The sequence below is a fragment of the Trichosurus vulpecula genome, chromosome 9 (genome assembly GCF_011100635.1).
Source record: "Trichosurus vulpecula isolate mTriVul1 chromosome 9, mTriVul1.pri, whole genome shotgun sequence".
Classification (NCBI taxonomy): domain Eukaryota; kingdom Metazoa; phylum Chordata; class Mammalia; order Diprotodontia; family Phalangeridae; genus Trichosurus; species Trichosurus vulpecula.
Genome location: NC_050581.1, coordinates 150,450,922 through 150,473,932, shown reverse-complemented (window position 1 = coordinate 150,473,932; position 23,011 = coordinate 150,450,922). Strand labels below are relative to the sequence as shown.

General features: G+C 43.5%; 1 protein-coding gene across 1 annotated transcript; it reads left to right on the top strand.

Moving 5' to 3' along the window:
- The first annotated feature begins 16,453 nt into the window (after positions 1-16,453).
- RHO (rhodopsin) lies at positions 16,454-22,633 on the top strand. Its single transcript, XM_036739107.1, has 5 exons — positions 16,454-16,814; positions 19,270-19,438; positions 20,837-21,002; positions 21,383-21,622; positions 22,523-22,633. The coding sequence occupies exons 1-5, from the start codon at positions 16,454-16,456 to the stop codon at positions 22,631-22,633; spliced, it is 1,047 nt and encodes a 348-aa protein (XP_036595002.1).
- Positions 22,634-23,011: the final 378 nt, after the last annotated feature.

Genomic DNA, 23,011 nt, shown 5'->3' with positions numbered 1-23,011 from the left:
TTTGTATTGAAAAATAGGCCTTTGTTGTTCTGGGAAATTTGGAGGCAGTAAAAGTTATTTGTGATTTCCCAAAAGCAAACTGGCGCCCTCATCCTTTCTGTCTTGTTGTCATTTGTCCTTTGTTCTGGAAGAAGACCATGACATCGGGAAGATGATGCCATGACTCGCAAGTGAATTGGACTTAAGTGAGGGAGGGCTGTGCAAGGTCACCAGCCTCACTTTCTCATCTGGAGCCATCATTAGTAAGAATTACAAACTGCTAGACTACTGTTTCTCTAAACCTGTTATCTATCCCAGAGTTCTAATCTTGGGCCACATTTCTAGAAAGGACAATACCTTTCTTTGCATTTGGAAAGTTTTAGAACAGATCAGAAATAAATAGTTACACTTTGGTTTTCCTTAGAAATTCCTGGGAGACATTAATAATATGTTGAATCATTTATTTAGTTACATAAAGTTTTAAGGGGCTTTTCTGTCTGGAAGTTGCATAACTAACGTCTGTAACTTGTCATTTCGTCTTTTAATTTTTTCAGTCCATTTAATAAGAAACAGAATATACTTAAGAAAATACTTCAGATATCAAAGCATTTTAAAACTACAAAATTGAGTAGAAGGTTACAGCCCTGTTCTTACTGGTAGTAAGAGGAAGGGGAGATTAACCATTATTAATTATTGTATATGCAGAGCATTTTTTTATATTTGTAACCTGGATTTTAGAAAACCGTTGTCTTGAGTTAGGAACTTCGGAAATGAGGAAGATCAATATAAAAAAATAATCCTTTTTGTCTATATTGGATCCAGACCACTGTTCATTTGTATTGGTGGTCATAGACATACATACAGTTGGACAAATTCTATAAAGTATCCATTCACATGCATATTGAAATCTAGATAATAAATATTCTTCATCCACTTGGTCTTTCATGTATGGATGGACAGACCAAATTCCACTGAATTTGTACAGATTTCTTCCAAGAGTCTATACGCTGTCTTGAGGCTTTGATGCAATTAGCATAATGTAATCTGTGAACAGGATCATCTAGAGGACCTCCCAATCCCATTCTTGACCTGGACTCTCTGTTCTATCTCCTCTATCACAGTGGTGAACACCTTGGGTAAATTTCTGTGTTATATCTCACTTAAGGTTCCTCTTCAGAGGGTCATTAAACAGAATTTGTATAGTGACATCTTCCAAGAAATCTTGAAATATTGATATATGAATGGGAAATACATTGTTGTAAATGAGTCTATAATGATGATGATGATGATGATGATGATGATAGCTAGCATATTTCTTTTATCCTCACAACAACCCTACCTCTATTTTACAGATAAGGAATCTGAGGCAGACAGAGGTTAAATGACTTACCCAGGGTCATACAGCTAGTGACTTATGGGTAGATTTGAATTCAGGTCTACCTGACTCCCAGGTCCTGGTCTCTAGCTACTGTTTTCCCTAGATGTAAGGTGAATTTTGTTCTACTAAGTTGAAAGCTTTCCCCCGATTGATGAATAATAAGCTCAACGGATCAAATGAGGTAACATATGTGAAGTTCTTTGCATAGTGCTAAGCATATGGTAGGTGCTCAATAAATACCAGTTCCCTTCCTCTCCCCCCACCATCAGATATTATATTGTTTATATCTTTTAATCAATCGTGAGATGATAAAGATGCAGTACAAGATTGAATTCTGCATGCTTATTATCTGTACTAATCACCCCATCAGTCATGCTCTCCACTCATGTATTGTTGTCGAATTGTTTCTGTCATGTCTGACTCTCCATGACTCCATTTGGGGTTTTCTTGGCAAAGATACTGGAGTGGTTTGCCGCTTCCTTCTCTAGCTCATTTTACAGATGAGGAAACTGAGGCAAACAGGGTTAAGTGACTTGCCCAGGGTCACACAGCTAGTAAGTGAGGCCAGATTTGAACTCATGAAGATGAGTCTTCCTGATTCCAAGCCCAGTAATCTGTCTGCTGCACTACCTAGCTGCCCTGTTCACATATAGGTGACCAGCATAAAGGTGGAAGAGTAAGCATAAAGCTGATAGTTGTTAATGATCTAACAGTCACTTTCTTGGAATATTAACAAGATTCAAAATTTTTTCATGCCTTTGGTATCTTCGGCTCCTTCAGATACCTTATATCATCAGTTCCTCAGTGACCTGACAATTGTATCACCTTCAGCATGGATCTCTTCTACTTACTGTTGGCTCATTCCAGCTCCTTTTCTTGTCTTTGTTCTCTTTAGTACCATTTCTTTCCTCTGCATGAGCACCTTTGGGACTGTGATGTTAGTCTCACAAGTATGATGGTCCCACTATCCTTGATGGAAGATACAACTGGTTGAAATGAATTTGGCAAATCTTTTAAATTTTTTTTCTGTTTCTAGGTCTCTTTCCATTTTCATCCATGAAAGCCCTTTGGATAACTGTTTAGTTGGGTATCTTGCCAAGCTTTCTTTAAATTGAGTTTATATGGATAAATTAGTAAATTCACACACACAGGGTAAATAAAAAGCAATTGGTGGCCTGTAGTACTGACTGCTGGGGAGATCAGCAGAGGTCTTTATAGGAGGTGGCATTTGTGTGGAACCTTAAAAGAAGCTAGTGATTCCTAGCAGTGGAGGTGAACAGAGAACACCTGTGCAAAGTCACGTAGGCAGGAGATGGAATATCACACCCGAGCCATAGCAAATAGGGTAGAAGGCTGCTTGAGAGGAAGTGTTGTGACTTAAGTCTAGAAAGAGGATGAATCCAGATTGTGAAGGGCTTTAAATGCCAAGTGGAAACATTTTTATTTGATCCTGGAAGCAATAAGAAAGTGCAGGAGCTCAAAATGAATCAGTGATGTGGAACAGCTGAGAGAGCTAATTAGATCTGAGGCTGCATTAAGAAGGGAATTAAGTTCACTGACTGACTGACTGACTGACTGACTGACTGACTGACCTAGGGAGGCTATAATCCCATCAAACCCTGTCCTGGTCAGATCACATCTAGAATGCCGCATTCGGTTCTGGGCACAGCACTATAAGAAGGGCATTGAAGGAAGGGCAGGAGAGTAAATACTATAGAGAAAGGTAATCAGAGTAGTGGAAGGCAAGATTGTATGATATGGGGTTCAGATGCTGAGAAGAAAAGACTTCTCTAGGACATGAGTCAATGAGTATTTGAAGGGGTGTCAAGCAGAAGATGGATTAGATTTGGTCTACGTGGCCCCAGATGGCCAAACTAGAGTCAATGGGAGAGTTAGGCTTGGTCTAAGGACAAACTTCCTTACAATTAAAGTGCTCCAGGGATAGGACGGGCCACCTTGGCATGTGAAGGGGTGTCTTTCACTAGGAATCTTCAGGTAACGACCACTCATCAGGTATGATGTAGAAGGGATTGGTGCTCGGGGACAAGTTGGCCTGGAAGAGCTGTGAGGGCCCATAGAACCCTGAATTCTGTGATTTTCTACCTGTGAAATACCTCACCATAGGCATCTCCAACTCCACAGAGATCTTGAAGGTCAAATGAGATAATGTCAGCATCTTCAGTCCCAGGTTCTCTAGGGCAGAGAGTGTGTGTGTCCTGGACTCCTTCAGCAGACTGCTGAAGCTTACGGACTCCCTGCTTGGTATTATGTTTTTAATGTATTCAACAAAATACATAGGATGACAAAGGACACTAATTATATTGAAATAGTTATTAAAAATTTAAGAACAAGTTCATGGATTCTAGGTTAAGAATCCCTTCTTTAGGAATTGTTTCATTTTTGTCTTTGTGTTATTGGTTCTGACACAGTGCCTGTTGAATCAAGGAAGTGAGCAGAGTGGAGGGGGCGGCTTGGGGCCAAGGTGAGGGGCACACTCTGGGGCCATAGTTAGAGGGTCAGCCAGAAACTGGGAGACAGAATATTCCCTGAGCATCCCATGGGCATCCCATGGTCTGCAGATCAAACCCACAACCTTGACCTCATTAACGTCCACTCTAACTCCTGAGCTAATCCACTTACACAATGAGAGGTTGTCATAATACTTGGGCCAGCCCCTCCCTGGACTGTTGGCCTCCTGCCTCTAAAAGGCCTGTATCTACTTGACCCAGGCCTGCCTCAACACCTATAGATAGATCACTTATCAAGGCTGCAAGTAGCAATTAATTGACAGCTAGAGGTGCCCTCACTGGATATTCACTGTAGACTTTTAAGCATCAATATGACCTCTAACCTCCGGCTTCTAAAGGGTCCCAAAACCTTGGCCCAAGAGGGAATTCACTGAATCTCAATCAAACAATCAAAAAGTGTTTGTTAGGTACCTACTATGTGCTAGGCACTAGGAATTCAAAGACAAAAGTAAAACAGTCCCTACACTAGTGAAGCTTATATTCTAACAGAGAAATCAACATCCATGCTTAGAAAGCTAATATTAAGAAGCTGCTGCTGGCCCCGCAGGAGCCCAGGCAGTTTGCCCCTTCCCTCTCCCTCTACTCTGGACCCAGGCATGGCCATGGTCAAGACTGGGCTCAGTTTTGGGGAAACCTGTCCTCCATACCATTTCCCAAACTCTTCAAACTGTTAAACCCACACCACGGCAACCAGAGATGATTTAGGATTTCCCCCAAATAGAGGGATATATTTCACTTAGCCCTTTTGTTCTTGAACTTACATTTATTTGCATATCATTTTTAAAAAAATAGTGTTCCTAAATTGTTTTTTTTTGAGGGGGGGCGGAATAGAGACTGGCAATCAGATATTTGACAGAAGTTAAAAGGAGTTTTCTGCCCCAAATCAGCTAGGGATAGGGGTCATGAGCATAAATGGGCAACATAGGTATGGTCTTGACAAAAGAACAGACTCATTGCTGATGGGGAGAGGGGGGTTTTCTTCTGGTTTTTGTTGATAGTTGATATGGCCTTAAGCTATTTGGACTAAAAGACACTTACTTCTCCCAAGTAAGGCAGAGTTGCTGAATCCCATAGGATGACAGCAGATGCCAGGAGATAGTCCAAAGGAGTTGAAGACCACCTTATGGTAGTTTGTTATTCTTCAGTTGTTTCTCAGTCGTGTCTGAGTCTTCATGACCCTATTTGGAGCTTTCTTGGCAAAGATACTGGAGTGATTTGCCATTTCCTTCTCCAGCTCGTTTGATAGGTGAGAAACTGAGGCAAAGAAGGTTAAGTGACTTACCCAGGGTCACAAAGCTAGTAAGTGTCTGAGGTCAGATTTGAACTCATGAAGAGTCTTCCTGACTCGAGGCTTAGTGCTCTGTCCCTTGGTCACATGTCTCTCTCGATGTGTACCCCTCCATGTGTGTGTTTGGGCCATGCATGCTACCCACATATGTGTCCCTTGACATAGTCCCTGCCTCATGTATTATGTACACATGTTCACTCCTATATTGTGGGCATAGTAACCCATGAGAGAAGTGTATTCCTATGAGCTTAGGGGATGGAATCTCGTCTTGCCAATGAATGTGCTGTGTTGCTTGAGTAGATGACTTCTGCTTTGAAATTATACAACCTTTCTGGTTGGATCAGTAAAAATGATCACGTCAGTAGCTGCTGATCTGCAGACGGTTTTGAACTTGAGGTAGTTTTATGAAAGGGAATGTGTGAGGGGAGATCCTGGGGGCTATAAACTCATCTTAAGACATAGCGGTCACTGCTGCTCCAAGGGCTCACAAATTATCCCTTTCAAAATTTATTTTGGAATGTTTTTAGGAATCAAGTCAAGTCCACTAGCCTACAGTTTAAAGCAGATACCTTGGAAATCAGGATGTTTGTCTGTTTCCAGACCTGTTCTACCTCCCATTCTCCAGTTTCTGAAAACAACTCAACAACATATAGATAGATCTAAATGTGTACATATATATGTATACATACACACAATATATAATATATGTTATATACAGTCAATGGAATTTTGTTCTTGAGAGCCTCCCATGCCTTCTGAGTCATTTTCCCTTGTAGAATCTTGAGCTATAGTATGCTACTTGTCTTCACTTTGAATTCTTTGAAATCTTATCTCTTCACTGAAGTGGTATAGTGAGGCAGAACTCTGGTGTAGGAGCCAGGACACCTGAGTTCAAATCCTACTTCCTATACTTATTAGCTGTATGACCCTCAAGAAGTCATTTAATCTTTCTATGCCTCAGTTTCTTCATCTGAAAAATGAGGACATTAGACACAGCCTCTAAATTCCCTTCCAGTCCTTTAGGACTACAATAATATGAAATCTAGCATACATATCTACACATAATATTATTATTATAATTCATACATACCTACAATAATATGAAATCTAGCATATATATCTAGGGCAACAGTTAACATTACATGTTAGTATAAGGCTAAAGTATCACATGACCATCACATAATAACCTTAAGCATTAATGTAACATGCTTCTGTTACATGCCAATACCATACTCATGCATTTGTTCAAGAAAAGCTTATTTAGTGTCTACTGTGTGAATAACACCATTCTAGGCGTTGAGGGAGCCATGAAGTTGAGATAAGACAATGTTCCTGTACTCATGGAACTTATAGTCTGGCAGGATAATATGAGACTCATGGAGATAACCATGATACACAGTGTTAGATGATATCTGTATCCTCTGATACGTCACAGTGGTAAGGGGGTGACATCGGCCAGTGGATCACAAACTCTAACAGCATCCCCTCCCCAACAAGTGGAAAAGATTCAAGTTCGAGCCCAATGATTGGCTACATGCATGATGGTCATGGATGAGACCAACTAGTTCAGAGTGTCTCATCACCTGTTTAGCTGCATTGGGGGAATTTTTTGGCCACAGGAACTCTCAAAAACCACCTACTATGTTACATACAGGATTTGTGTTAATGGAAGAAATCCAACACTGACAGAATTACCCCTCTTGGATGTTTTTATGTGTACTGTGGTAATTACATTAAAGAGATATAAGACAAAAAGATTATATGAAATCTCAGGGGAGACTGTTCTCTAGCTCGAGAGATAAGGGAAGACTTCATAAAAGAAGTGGCATTTAGTTTTAAGGGATGGGTCTGAATTCAATAGGTAAAAAGAAGGGAGCATCTTTTAGGTATAGGCACAGGTGTGGTGGTGGGAAAGGGCAGGGCTTGTTTAGAGTGCAGAGAAAAGAAGGATATAAGGAAGGAAGGAAGAAAAGAAGGAAGAAGCAAGGGAAAGAGGGAAAGAAGGTAGAAAGTAAAGAGGGAAGGAAGGAAGGGAGAAAGGAAAGAAGGAAGGATGGAAGGAAAAAGAAGGAAAGAGGGAAGGATGGAAGGAAGGAAAGAGGGAAGGAAGAATGGAAAGAGGGAAGACTGGAAGGAAAGAGGAAAGGAAGGAAAGAAAGAAGGGTGGGTGGCACATGTACAAAAAAATTTATAGCAGCTCTTTTTGTGGTGACAAAGAATTGGAAACCGAGGAGATGCCCATCAGTTAGGGAATTACTGAACAAGTTGTGGTATATGAATGTAATGGAGTACTATTGTGCTACAAGAAATGATGAGCTGACAGACTTCAGAAAAATCTGGAAAGACTTATGTGAACTGATGCTGAGTGAAGTGAGCAGAACCAGAAGAACACTGTATACAGTAATAACCACATTGTGCCATGACAAACTTTGATAGACTTACGTCTTAGCAATGCAAGGATCTAAGACAACTCCAAAAGACTCATGATGGAAAATGCTATCCACATCCCGAAAAAGAACTATGGAGTCTGAATGCAAATCGAAGAATATTATTTGCTCTCTCTCTCTTTTTTGGCTTCTTCTTTCTTGTGGTTTCTCCCATTGGTACTAATTCTTTCTAACAACATGACTAATGTGAAAATAGGTTTAATATGAACATACATGTAGAGCCTATATCAAATTACATGCTGTCTTGGGGTGGGGAAAGAGGAGAGATAGGGAGAAAGTTTGGAACTCAGAATCTTATGGAAGTGAATATTGAAAACTAAAACTAAATAAATACATTTCACAAAAAATTTTAAAAAGGGAAAAAGGAAGAGCGACTGGAAGGAAGGAAAGAGGGAAGGAAGGAAGAAAGAAAGAGGGAAAGCTAGAAGGAAAGAAGAAAGGAAGGAAAGAGCGAAGGAAGGAAATAGGGAAGGAAGGAAGGAGGGGAGGAAAGGAGGAAGGAAGAAAGGAAATAGGGGAGGAAAGGAGGAAGGAAGGAAGGAAACAAGCATTTATGAAGCACATACTATGTGCCAGGCATTGTACTAAGCTCTGGGGATTCAAATACAAGCAAGAAGAAAGATAGTCCTGGCCCAGAAGGAGCTTATATTCTAAAGGGGAAGGACAACATACAAAAGGGGGCCAAAAAACAGTTGAGGGGATTAATGAAGGTAGCTGACCTGGTTTTGAAGTCCAGAAAATCAGAAGCAGAACCAGAGGGGAATGAAGGCTAGCTACCCTCAGACCATCCAGAAGATGGAGGCTCCAGAAGGCACTCACCAATGGGAGAAGGGACTTTGTGGAGGCCCACTCTATGATGAATGGTGGTGAGCTATTCTAAGGGGAGGAGGCTCCAGGCTCTGTGGGAGGCTCTAGAATGAGGCAGCAGTAGACAGGGCAGAGTTTGTAAATCCAGAGGAGGTCAGGGGCAGGGCCCAGAGCAGAGGGTCATCAGATGCCGATACAGCCCATGTTGACCTTGCACTCTAACATTGCAGGCCATAGCACCTTGGATTGCCTCATGCCAACATCCCATGCTGCAGCTCCAAACTTGCACCATAGCGTAGCTTGTCAGACTGATCATCCCTTGTCTTTGTGCTTTTCTTTTCCTTATTTCGTTAAGACACAAATTAGTGAATTCAGCCAATGTTCAAGATACTGCCTGTATGGTGGAGACACAAATAAGATCTTTCACCCGCCCTCAAGGGGCTGAAGTTTATTTGGGCAGCAGGACTCAGACATGAAAAGAAAAGAGACTGTCTGGTACTAAGAGTTAGTAAATGCTGGAGAAGGGAGACATCAGTCACTATGGGTTTGGGTGGGGAAAGAAAGGCAAGTCCTTTCTTTTTTTTTTTTGGCCTATATCTCTCCATCACCTAGGATAGTACATGGAACAGATTAGGTGCTTAATAAATGCTTATTGAATTAATTGAATTTGTGGAGGAGTTAGGGCTTTAGCTAGCTTTGGGGGAATGAATCAGACAAATAGAGAGACAAGGACAGGGCATTCAAAAGTGCATGAAAGAATATCTATGACATATTTTAGGGGAACATGAGTAGGCCATCATGGTTGAAGCAGAGGGTATTTTTAGAGGTACAGTGGAGATATCGGAAACATAGGTGGGGGCTGAATTGGTTCATAGGATTTTGAAGTGTAAGAGCTCTTAGAGATCACCTAATTCTATGTCCCCCTCCATTTTCAAGATGACAAAACTGAGGCCTAGAAAGGGGTAGTGACTTACCTAAGCATACCTACTATGTGTCAGAGCCAGAATCTGAACCTTGAAGCCTCTCATAGGATCATAGATTTAGAGATGGAAGGGACCTTAGAGGTCATCGAATCCAGCCCCTTCATTTTACAGGTGAGAAAACTGAGGCAGAGAGAGGTCAAGTGACTTGGCCAGGGTCACGCAGCCAGTAAGTGTTTGAGGAAGGATTCTACCTTGGGTCTTCCTGACTCAAAGCTTGGTTGTTTTCTTGATCCCACCTGGCCCCCCCAGCTGTAAGCGTCCTTCCCTCTCATCATCTTGCATTTATGCATCGGAGCATGTTGTCTCCCTCACAGGATTTAAACCCCTTGAAGATAGGAACTTATATTTTCATCTTTGTATCCCTAGCACAGTACCAGGCAAATAGTAGGTGCTTAACAAGTGCTTGTTGAGTAATTTGAACCCAGAACTTACAATCCAAAATCTAGCACTCTTTTTAATCACTCAGTCAACAAATATTTATTAAGCACTTACATGTGCTAAGTGCTGGGGAAACTAACCCAAGCAAAGAGGCCAATAGGGCAGCTAGGTGGCTCAGTGGATAGAGCACTGGGTTTGGAACTAGAAAGACTCATCTTGGAGAGTTCAAATCTGGCTTCAGACACTTACTAGCTGTGTGAACCTGGGCAAGTCACTTCACCCTGTTTGCCTCAGTTTCCTCATCTGTCAAATGAGCTGGAGAAGGAAATGGCAAAGCATGCCAGTATCTTGGCCAAGAGAACCCCAAAATGGGGTCACAGAGAATTGGACAGGACTGAAATGACAGAATGATAAGAGAGAGGCCACTCCCTGCTCTCGAGCTTACATTCTAATAGGGAATGAGAATGTATAAAAGACAGCTGTAAAGGAGGGTAGGAGAAGGAAGTATGGGGGCATGGTGGCTAAATCCAGAGAATGAGGATGAGGCTGGGCTAGGCCCTTCCCCCAAATGGAAATTCTAGGGAAAACCTACTAAAGGCAAGAAGGGCACCACCCTATCATTTCACAATACCATAAGGCTTTCCATTACTTATCACTAGCTAGCCTCATCCCAGCATCCTTAACAGCTTCTGAATGAGCCATCTCATCTTTATTTCCATTGCGAGATAAAACACTTTTTTTTTAAAAGAAAAGACATCTTTGGAATGCACGTAATGAAGGATAAAGGCACCAAACAGACAGATAGAACCAACTGGGGAAAAGTCAACGAGGTTTAAAATATAAAATAAAATGTTGCTGGACAAAAAAACTAGAGTCTGTCCCATAAACATATAAATATGTATGGATAAAAGGGGAGTCAGCCAGTCAGCAAATAAATAAGGCTCTGGGGAAGTCACTAGAATGATTGATGAGGGCAGTGGGAAAAACCTAGGATCACTGGATTTCAGTAAAGCTTAAGACTGCCACTCAGAACTGGCATGACCAGCAGAAGGCTAACAAGGCTTTGCCCCTCGGCATTGACTCAAGGTGGGGATGGTGCACTTTATCTAGAGGAGGGTGATCTCCCCTCATTTCTCCTCCAGAAGACCTTAGGGATGGAATACAACAGTTCACTTAGATTGTCTGGGGGAAGTCTGCCTCCTCCCAGAAGGCACTGGGACTGTCCCCTGCACTGCTGTACCCCACCCCTCCCCCATGATCCTCTTCTGTGCCTTCCTCTCTGCCCCCTTTCATCAAATAATTTCGCCCCAGGCAATATCCCCTAATTAGAAACTGCTAAAAGTCTCCTCACAGTCTTCAGAACAAGATGAGAAGTGAGGATCAGATGTTAATTATATGGGGCTGGACCCATAATTTAATTGATCTGTAGACCACCCAGTGGGGAAACTCCTTCCACCAATATGGAGGGCAACTTGCCCATAACTTACAGTCTTAGAGAGTTGCCTGGGGAAACTGAGAGGTTAACCAGTTTGTAAATGATCCCAAAGCCGGTAGGTATCAGAAGCAAGACTTGAACCTAGGTCTTCCTGTTGCCAGTGTCAACCCTCTGCCTCCTATTGAGAAGTGTGGGCATGGTGATAATGCAAATAAATGGACTCATAATTGGTTGAACAAACTGACTCAAGGACTAGTGATTAATGTATGGATTTCAACCTGGAACCCTGTCCTGTTCAACACACTTCTCAATAATTTGAATGAAGACAAAGGTGGCATGCTTATGAAATTATAGAGGGCCTTAAGTGCCATCTTAGGGTGTTGGCATTCTTTCCTGGAGTCAACTGGGAGCCATTAAAGGTTTATGAGAAACAGGGTGACTGCATCCAGCAGCGTTTTAGGAAGATTTATTTGACAAGGTTCACAGAATGTACGAGGGCTTGAGAGTCTCATTAGGAGTCTGTTACAATGACCTAGGCAAAAGATGAGAGTCTGAGCCAGGATGGTAGAAACGGTAATGTAAAGGAAAGACACTTTAAGAGGAATCAACAGGACTTAGTGGCTGGGTGGGAAGAGCAAAGGAAAGGGAGGAACCATCTATGACTCTAACCTGGACCACCAGGAGAACGAAGGTACCATTAATGACATTGGGGAGTTATTGGTGTGTGCGTGTGTGTGTGTGTGTGTGTGTCTTTTTAGAAACAAGTTTGAGTCTGAGATACCAGTACATATTCTCCAGGTTGAGCTTTCCAAGGGGCAGTGACCATTAGGAGGGGGCTAGAAATGTAGTTTTGTGAATCATTTGCATAGACAGATGGACAGAGACATGGGAGTGCTGAACAAACAAACTGTTAAGAGATCTGAGGGCTGACAAAATGCCCATATTGGGAGAAGGGAGTCATGGAAGCAGCAGGAAGAGAGAAAGGGAGGCCCAAAAGGAAGGAGATCCAGGACAGCGCCATGGCTTGGAAGCCAAGGGAGGAAGCAGAGACCATAAGTATGCGGATGGATGGTGGTAGTTCATAGGCTCATAGAATGTCGGACCTGAAAGTGTCCTTAAGAATCACACTATGCTTCTCCCACATTTGACAGATGGGACAACTGAAGCCAAACAAGTAGTGATATGACTTACTCAAAGTCAGTAACAGAGCCAAGGCCAGAGCTCAGGTTTCCAGACTCTTAGTTCAGGTCTTATTCCACTGTACCATGATTCCTTTCCCTCCTGCGAGCCCCTCCTTTAAGATGGAATTTGTTAGGTCTCACAAGCTTCTCCAAGAGCAGTTCTATAAAGATGTAAAAGGGTTGTTGTTGTTCGTCCTTCATTTTGGGAAAAGACCAGTGACATCATGGGTGATGTATTGACTTGAGCATGAATCGGATTAAAGGGAGGCAGTTGTGCAAAGTCATTAGCCTCACTCTTCCAGAGTTAGTGAAGTCCAGCAGCAAGACAAGTTGTCAAGATGCCAATAGGAACTGGGATGCAGCGGATGACCTTGGCATCTTCAATGTCTGACCAAACTCTAAGCTCTCCACAGAGCCTACTTCAGCCTTCTTCATGGCCCTTGGAACAAATTGTTCTCATCGCGCATTCTGCATGGGGAGGTCTTCGTATGCTTAGGGTAGACCCCCCGCCCTGCCCAACTCACTGATGAGTCTGAAGCAGACCACCACCTCTGATGTGAGGGCTTGCCAAACCCTTTTCAGGATCGCTTACTTTGGTGCCCACCTGTCACCCAACTCTCACCTGTGGCTCCTAGAAGCTGTAGCAGCCACAGCAGCCACACAAACCATCCTGGCAGATGAGCTAAGCCAGGTTGAGGAAAACCAATGGCAAAGATGTAAAAATAATGAAGATAAGAATGCTTTGAATTTGTGTGGCTCCCCACTGCTTACAAAATAATGCCCAACCTCCTCAGGGGGACATTCAAGGTCCTCTACACTCTCTCTGGCTTAGTGTTTTCAATTTTCCTCGAACACTCCTCAACAAGACCCTATTGACCTGACTGGACAATTCATTGCTCCCTAACCATGCATGAGCATCACTTTTGACCTTTGCGCACGATGTCCTGTTCTACTTCTCTCCTGCCAAATCATTCGCCAAACTCTTTTCCCCTTCTCCAAATCCTGCCCGATATTTAAAGCTCAACCTAAATCTTATATCCTCCGCAAAACCTTTCCTAAAAACCCCAGGCCACATGTACCTTGATTGGAACTTGGGTCTAGAATTTTCCTTGTGATATTTCTTCTATTGGTGTTTTCATTTTCATGTACACTTGCCTTGTCTCCTCATTCTAGACTGTAAGCTCTTGGAGGACGGAGGTTTTGCTATATGTTATATATGTATATGAATATATATGTATATGTATGTACATGTATATTCTCCCTCCCCACATTCTTCTTTCATCTTCTTCCCCTCCACACCTGGCACAGTGCCTTAAATATATTAGGTAATCAGTATTTCTTAGATGAATTAATAACATCCTATATTCATTCATGCAGCAAACGTTTATTTAATCAATCAACCAACAAGACTTTTAAAAGTATCTATTACATGCCAAGAGCTGTGCTCAATGCTGGAGTTATAAAGGCAAAAATGAAAATCTTTACCCTTGAGAAGTTTACATTTTAACAGGGGAGATAACATACATACACACAATGCACATATGCACTCGCACATATATGTATATATATGCAGGCATGTACAGGCATGCGTGTATGTACACAGTTCCATGTATACACACAGATAACATGTATGTTTGTGTGTGTAGATGTGTATGTATGTCTCACATAAACAAAGCGAGCAAAAGGTAACCTGAAGGTGGGGGAGGAAAGCACTAGCAGCTGGGGAGACTAGAGAAGAGTCTTGTAGGAAAGCAGGAGCTCTAAGATGCAGGTGAAGTGAGTGCATTCTAGGCATGGGAGAGTGCCAACACAAAGTCCTACAGTGGATGTAGTGTATAGTAGCAAAAAGGTCCTTTTGGTGGAACTATAGGGGGCTGGAGGGGGAAAATGTGCAATAAAACTGGAAAGGTAAGTTAGAGTCAGTTTGTATGAAATACTGGAGGGGCTGTGGGAAAATAAGTCCATTCACTCACTGTTGGTGGAGCTGTGAACTGGTCTATCCATTCTGGAAAGCAATTTGGAAATATGCCCCCCAAAGTATTAAACTGTGCATCAACTTTCCTGGCTATGCTGGAACCAGCTTCAAAAGCATAAGAGCTGATTGTTAAATATTCAGTGTGAACACTTATGCCTTAGAAATCAGCAAACGCCACAAATCAAGGCTTTATTTGTTGTTTTTAAATTTCTAGACTTAAGAAAGTAATAGAGAAAATATTAATAATGCATGTTAAGCTTAAAAGTATGTTGTTCATATATCCCCCTACCTTGAAAGCTGGTTGTTAAACATTTACTAGCACACCATTGCCTTTGACCCACTGATGCCACTACTAGGTCAATACCTCCAAAGAGAACAAAACAAGGGGGAAAGAATCTATATGTACGAAAATATTTATAGTGGGTCTGTTTTCAGTAGCAAAGAACTGGAAAGTGAAGGGGTGCTCCTATGGCAGCACAGCCCCTGACTGATTGGCTGCCTTAAAAATCTGCTGCCGTCATGAAGCCTACATTCTAGGGAGTAGATTTGTCATCTCTCTGAATAACTATAATGTACTAGAAAGCTGATACATATGTGAGAAGCATTGATAATAATTGACATACAGCGCTCCCAAGTTTGCAAAGTGCTTTCATTTCTTGATCTCCTTTAAACGTCACAAAAACCCCATTTGGTGATTCCTGTGTTATAGGCATTGGTGTATCTGTTTTATAGGTGAGGAAATGGAAGCTAGAGGTAGTCAGCATCGGAGGCGGGATTTGAACCTCCATCTTCCTGAGTGAAAGCACGGCAATCGGGCCAAGGCACTATCCTGCCTCTCCTATCATGCCTAGGATGGTGGAGTAAACACAGCTGCATTTACTTGCTCAGGGAATACTGCCTCTTCTCTCTGGAGGGGCAGGCAGCATGGTGGGAGGGATAGAAAGCTGACATTGGAGGAAGGAAGGTCTGGGTTCGAGTAGGGTCTGGGTCATTTGATGGGTAAGTCACTTAGTTTCTCTAACATTGTAGTGAGACAAGTAGAAAATTTCCAAACTGACCCAGACCCAAAAGAAGTTTCTCCAAGTTAGTTGTTGTTTGTACTTTTCAAAGCATTTTCCATAGAGGAAGTGCATTTCACAAATGAGGAGCATCTCCTCAAGCCTGAGAGGCAGTCAGGGCAGGAATTATGATCCACATTTTACAGATAAATACATTGAGGCCTAGGCAGGCCCGATGACTGCTAGGTGTTCTCTTAGAGCCAGGCCCTGGGACCTTCTCTAATCCAGGGCTCTTTCCCCTCTATGGCAACGATTGATGTCACTCCTCCCAAACAGTCCTCTGAAGGGGCTGACAAAATCTCCTTCTTCTTCTTTCGCAAAAATGAGAGTTTGCTCATATCCCCCCAGGCCTCACCTCATCCCTGTCCCTCTGGCCTGCTGTTCCCTTCTGTCCAGTTTAAAAGGCTACTTTCATTCAGCAAACAGTTGAGCAAATTAATACAGAATCTTCGGACCCGTGAAATAAAGAGGGGAGTAAGAGTCAGTCATACTGCTGAGGCGAGGGGAGAGGCATATTTTTTTGTTTTCTGTTAGTTGAGCCTGGTTTCTTTCAGGCATCAAGTGACTGCTCCCTGGCCAAGGGACTACATAATCTTAATTCTGTTTTCTTTCTGGATGCGACACTTTTGGCCCAGAATTTCTTGTTAATGAGACCCACTCAACCCCTCAGGACCCCTTCCTTAGGGGGTCTCAGGCCTAAACTTTCCCACTCCAAAAGGGCCCTTCTCCCTAGTTGACAAGAGTCACCTTGGTGCCTTCCAGGGAAGCCAATTAGTGCTTGCCAACCTAGGGGGATTATTATGATTAATCATGCCCTGAATCTTCTGGGTGCTGACACCAGGGAAGGAGGGCTTACCCGGAGGGGGTCACTTTATAAGGACCTCAAGCCACAGCTCCCAGCTCCTTCTAATGTGGCTGGTCTAGCCTCTTGCCCCAGTCTGGGAAGGAGAGGAGGAAGGTCCTTGTCAGCGGCCAATCCCCTTTAGGCCCAGGGCAGAGAGAGCAGAGCTGCAGCCATGAATGGCACAGAGGGACCCAACTTTTACGTCCCCTTTTCCAATAAGACTGGCGTGGTGCGGAGCCCCTTTGAGGAGCCTCAGTACTATCTGGCCGATCCATGGCAGTTCTCCTGCTTGGCAGCTTATATGTTCATGCTGATTGTTCTGGGCTTCCCCATCAACTTCCTCACCCTCTATGTAACCATTCAGCACAAGAAACTGAGAACGCCCTTGAACTACATCCTGCTGAACTTGGCAGTTGCTGATCTCTTCATGGTGTTTGGTGGTTTCACCACCACCCTTTATACCTCCCTGCACGGCTACTTTGTCTTTGGACCCCTTGGCTGCAACCTGGAAGGGTTCTTCGCCACCACGGGAGGTGAGTGGCTCCCTAGGGAAAGGGGGAAGAGACTCTTCCAGACCATCCATCATTGGAAAGGGAGGAGAAGATCTCTAGGGCGGGCTGGGGTTGGGTGGGTGGGGTTGGTCAAATGGGGGATACTAATAGAATTTAAGGTTCTAGACTTAGAGCTGGGCCTCTTTCTCTTAAATACACAGGTGAGGACCTATGGATGCAGAATAGTGCATAAATTTGTTGAATACGGTCATGGTGTTGGTTAATATTTCTGAACTGCTTTTTTCCCCCTTTCTTTTCAAACCTTTGTTGTTACAAGAGATGATTCACTAGATAGAAGAGTGAGGAGGTATATATCAGAAACAAATGTTATTTTAAAAAAGATCAATAAAAGAGAGAAATATTTAAAAAAAGATTTACAGTTGGACAGGCCATTCAGACCAACCCTGTCATATCACAGGTGAGGCAGCTATGAACAGAAGAGGTGAAGAAATTTGTCTGAGGTTATACAGGTGGCAAGGGGCAGAGTCAGCATTTGAACTCAGGCCCTTTGACTTCAAGTCCAGGGCTCATTTCAGTTCCAGGATGGGGAGGGGAGCTGGAAGTATTTGAGAGCTCTTTCAGAGGAATGAAATACTTTAGGGGAATGATTTGGAGGCCAGAAAGAGCAGTAATGGCATCTGGCACAGACATAGCTCCAACCGGTGCTAATGTTTCCCCCTTCCGTTCACAACATCTTGCCAAGCAAGCTTGAATGAAGCATGAGCCATTTCACAGTTTCAAAGATTTAATGCTGTAAGGGACCTTAAGAGATTCCAGCTTAGGGCTGGAAGGGAACTTTAGGATCATCTATTCCAACCTGTTCTATTTACAGGTGAGAGAAATTAAGGTTTTGAGACAAGGGTGTGCTGGTAAATATTTAACAGCCAGATCTCTGAATTATTAACATTTTCCTACATCATTTTCTTAAGTTTAGACACACACACACAAACAATAGTTCAAGCCCTGATTTGTAGATTTTTGAGATGTAAATGATCACACTGAAAATTTAACTATTGGCTCTAGCTAATTGTTTGGAGCCATCTGTCTCTGCCCAGACTTGTCCAAGAATGCCCAGTGGCAAGACCAGATCCTAGGGTGGAAGGACTTGGGTCCAGTGCCCATTTAGGTCCATAGAGGAGCTGTTGCTCAGTAGGTGTGTGCTTCAGGTGTTTCCCATAGATTATGGGATTACAGGATTTAATCTGGATGATCATCTAGCCCAACCTTCTCATTTTACAGAGGAGGCAGGTGAAGGGCAGAAGGATTTGTCCAAGACACTCATCTACTGAGGAATAGACCTAGAATTGAAATCCAGGTCCTCTGAGTACAAATCCAGTTGTCTATACCCCGCTGCTTGGTGTGCCTGTGTTTTCCTCCATCCCCTGATGAGTCATTAGCTCTCTGAGATCAGGGATGCAGTCTTTTCTCCTCTGTGTGTGTTGCATACTCTAGAGGTTTGCATTCAGAAGGGACTTTGTGATTAAGCCTGTTAGGCAAAGAGAGAATCACAGAATCAAAAAATTTGAGGGTTCATATAGACTTCACTGAACCTCTCATCTAACCCACACCCCAAAGATGCACTTCTATAAATATTTCTGACAAGTGGTCTTCCAGCTTCTCCTTGAAGACTTTCAAAGTTGGGAAATTCATTAACCTTCATTCCATTTTTGGACAGCTCTAAAGGGTGGGAATCTTCTCTGCTCCCCTGGGCTCTAGACCTGGGCTGCTTCTGGGCAGAAGACGGATAGGAGAATATGGGTGTGGGTGGGTATGTGCCACAGAAGGGTACAACTGAAGGAAGGGACTGAAGGGACAGCCTCAGTTTCTTCCAGCTTGCCTTCTCTAAAGAGAACAACTGACTCCTTAGTTAGTGGCAGAACATCCAGAAGGTGGAAGAGATACAAGATCTCTGAATGGTTAGTTCTCACATGTTGTCTGAGGTGTGATCAGAAAAGGGCCCTGTCCGCCACCCCCCCCCCCCAAATGGCTCCTCTGAGGATGCTTGAAATTCCACTGTTCCCTTGGGTTAAGCATTACCCTTTCTTTCCCAGGGTCTTCTTGAAAGATGCAAATATCCTTGAGCAAGGATCTAATTAAGTCCCTAATACCTCCCAGAGAGTGACCTTATCAGATGTCTTCCCAGCTAAGGGGTCGGAGCCAAGGGCAGCAGGAAAGTTCTTAGTACTTGGAATATAAATGGTGCTGCAAAAAGGTGGAGGGGGGAAAAGAGAGGCAGAGAAAACAAATTTTGCCTCTTGCATAATTTTGCACCAAGCTGATCATGCATAATAATGAGGGAGCTGAAGAGAATGTCTGAATTTATTTGGGTCTTGGACTCCAACCTTCCTTTCTCTCCCTCTCTTTGTCCCTCCTTTCATTCTCCCCCCTTTTCTACCGGGTCCTCTAAAGCCGGAAACATCCCTATTGTATCTTTCAGGTGAAATAGCTCTGTGGTCCTTGGTGGTTTTGGCCATTGAGAGATATGTGGTGGTCTGCAAGCCAATGAGCAACTTCCGGTTTGGGGAGAACCATGCCATCATGGGGGTCGCCTTCACTTGGGTCATGGCTCTGGCTTGTTCTGCTCCACCCCTCGTCGGCTGGTCCAGGTTAGTGGAATGTAGAGGTTAGTGGAATGTAGAGAGGGAGGGGCAAGGAGGTGGGGGCAAGCAGAGATAGCCCCTCTAGAAACCTAGGGATGCTTTCTTGGCTGAGTGGAGAGAGGGGCTTCCACCTAAACAGTCCCTGCTCATTCAGTGGTGTTCCTTGGGAGCTATATCAACTGACAACTCATCAAAGAGCACAGGACCAAGGCTGGAAGATTTCCTTCAGGGCATCTAGTCCAATTCCTTCATTTTACAGATGAGAAAGTTGGTGTTTAGAGAGATTAAATAATTTGTCCATAATTGTGTTGCTTGTAAAGAGCAAAGGTGGGATTCAAACTTAGATCCTTTGATTCTGAATGCAGTGTTCTTTTTACTGCACCACACTGCCTCTTTGGGTGGAGGTACATGAGGGTTAGGTGGAAGGTATCCCATCTGACGACTATTTGGACACCAAGGTTGGGGCTGCTATCCATGAGAGATATGGATAATGAGGAGGCCCCTGTAGAGTATGGAAAAATTCTAAGATGCCTCCTTTCACCTTGGCTCTACTCTAATCCTTATCTAAGCTGGGGCCAAAGTCCAATCCTCTTTAGTTCAGATCCTATAGTACTCCCTCTGACCTTGGGTGCCTGTCTGCATGGTAAAACTGTTCATCAATGGGGATGCCCAAGTGGCCAGATGCCTCCCACCTTCACCTGGTCTTAGGCTTCAAAGGAGATGGAGAAGAAGCTGGGGAGGAAGTTTGTATTGCTTCCAGAATAAAGCAAAGAACAAAACTACGGGGAGACATTCCCCAACCAATCTCATTCTCAAAACTCTTTGCTGAAGGAAATACTAAGCCTGCCCCATCCTCACCAGGCATACACATTTAACAATGCTTCCGGCTGATAATTTTCCATCTTCTGCTATAGTGTGGGCCCATTGGTCTTTTCTCTCCTATGATGGATTGTCCTCTTTTATTTTAATAATAATCTTTTGGCAATGGAGACACCTTTCTCTGTCTTCTCTTCTCCAAGTTTAATTAATTCCTTCCACCTCAAAGATCCCTTATAGGCAGGCAGATCCTATTTTTGCTTCAATGCGTTCCTGGGGATCTCCTTGGAAATCAGAACTTAGAAAGTGGAAGCACTTTTCCCTCCTGTTCTGTTTCCCTTCCCCTTTAGCCAGCAGCTATTCTTTTCCACCCTATGGCTGAATGTACTCAGGGCGGTGGGTGACCAAGGTCTCAGTGACTGAAACTGACAATCATGGTGGTAAAATGTGAAATACAGGTGATGAAGTAAATGCCACATGGCCAAAAAGAGAGGCAGCCGCTGTTCCCTAACCTTTCTTTCCCAGTCTCTGAAATAACAGGCTAATCTTGTCAATGCATTCTGGCCATTGAGTGGGGCTTTTCTGCAGGTACATTCCAGAGGGAATGCAATGCTCGTGTGGGATTGACTATTACACCCTCAAGCCTGAAGTCAACAACGAATCCTTTGTCATCTACATGTTCGTGGTTCACTTCACCATCCCGATGATTGTCATTTTCTTCTGCTATGGTCAACTGGTCTTCACAGTCAAAGAGGTCTGGATAGCTTTTTCATCTGCTAAGGGTCTCGTCCTTAGTATACCTCAATAACCCAGCCCCTCACCCCTGACCTACATTACCTACCTGGATGTCTGTTTCTCTCTTCCCACTCTCTCCTTTCCTTCTCACCCCTTTCTGTTCCTTGAGTTGTCATTCACTCATTCAAGCAGTCAACTAACCAAATGACTCACCAATCATTATTGAATATCTATCATATGTAACACCTTTTAGAGGAAGTGGACATAAAATGTGTTTGGGGGAGCATGAGTGGGCCAGTCTGGTGTAGAGCAGTGGGAGAAAGGCATTCCCCGGAAAGGTAGATTGCTACTCAATGGCAGATGGCCTCGAAAGACAATCTAATGTTTTTTTTTTTCCAGGCTGCAGCCCAGCAGCAAGAGTCTGCCACTACCCAGAAGGCTGAGAAGGAAGTCACCCGTATGGTCATCATCATGGTCATCGCTTTCTTGATTTGTTGGTTGCCCTATGCCAGTGTGGCTTTTTACATTTTCACTCATCAGGGCTCCAACTTTGGCCCAATCTTCATGACCCTCCCGGCTTTCTTTGCCAAGTCGTCATCTATTTACAACCCTGTCATCTACATCATGATGAATAAGCAGGTACCTGGGTTGGGGAAGAGGAGGGAAATGCTCAGCTACTGCCTAAAAGGGGAGGATAGAGGTCAGAATGGACTTTACTGTCAGAGTCAACCAATAGCGATGACCAGAGGTAGTATCAAGGCCTGGAAGAGAACCGCCCTGAGAATGAGGATGCCTGGATTCTAGTCTAGTCTTTAAGACTAACTAGTTATGTAACATTGAAGTCACTCCGCTGGGCTGCTCCACACCTTCCTCATCTCCAGAATACAGAAGTTGAACAGATGTTTCCATTTCTAGAAATGATTTCAAGGGCCTTGGTTCAAGTCCTCACTTGGGTCCTCATTTTGTTCTGAAGTTTATCCATCCTCTTTATGGAGGTACATAGCATGACCAGAAATCTTACTATAATGCTGCAGTCATGCCATGGAACCATTTTAATGGCAAAACTCTTTTATGTGGGGGCCATCTTGTCCAAGCAGGCCCCCTCATTTTGCAGATAAGGAAATTGAAACCCAGATTGCTTAAGTGACTTCCCCACATTTCACACTTAGTAAGCATCAGAAGTGAGCTTTGAATCCAGTCTTCTGACTCCAGAGATCCCCACTCTTTCCGCTGCCTTTGCCAAATAACGGAGAGTTTGTTACAGCTAAATAAATGCATGTTCAGGTCATTTCATCCTAAACTCTTTAATGTGGGGAAGTTAACCTTGGCAGAGTGTGTTATAGAATCCTTTTTGAAGAGAAGCTTCTGGGGAGAAAGGAGAAAGAGAGAACACAAGGGGCCCTGGAGGGAGCAGATATCATGGAGATGGAAAGTGGAGGCTGAGAAACACCTGTTACCCTCTTGTGCTAAAGGCCAGCCCCTGGTCTAAACATTCTCTGAAGACAGAATTCTCTTCTCATTTTTGCTCTTTCTTTCTAGTTCCGAAACTGCATGATCACCACCCTCTGCTGCGGCAAGAACCCACTGGGTGATGATGAGGCCTCTGCTACAGCCTCCAAGACGGAGACCAGCCAGGTTGCTCCTGCATAAGCTCTGAGGGGCTCTATCCACACCTGGCACACCAGGCTCCAGAAGGCTGCCAATAGCCCACCTATAGGAATATCATCCCCTGCCCCTTAACTTCTGATTCACAGCTACCCACTGAGAATGACTGGACAGCATTAGGAGCACTATCTGTCCATCAGAAGGAGGTTATACCTAGTATCCAAATTTTGAAACAAAAGGGAAAAATAAATCAAATAGCCTCCAATCATCCCCCAATTTTCAAAGCCAGCCAGATACTTTCTGTATGCTCTAAATGCTGCAGACACCAGGATTGCTTTTTGAGAACTTATCCCAGAGTCCTTGGTTCTGAGAGGTTGATGTGATCTGGAAAAATGACCCAGCTTAAAGATAAGCACCTAGCAC

What these genes read in the sequence shown, in the direction of transcription:
- RHO (XM_036739107.1), top strand. Translation starts at nt 16,454, where the DNA reads ATGAATGGCACAGAGGGACCCAACTTTTACGTCCCCTTTTCCAATAAG. An exon ending in CCCCTCGTCGGCTGGTCCAG is followed by an intron (nt 19,439 to 20,836) that starts GTTAGTGGAATG and finishes GCTTTTCTGCAG; the next exon opens with GTACATTCCAGAGGGAATGC. An exon ending in TGGTCTTCACAGTCAAAGAG is followed by an intron (nt 21,003 to 21,382) that starts GTCTGGATAGCT and finishes TTTTTTTTCCAG; the next exon opens with GCTGCAGCCCAGCAGCAAGA.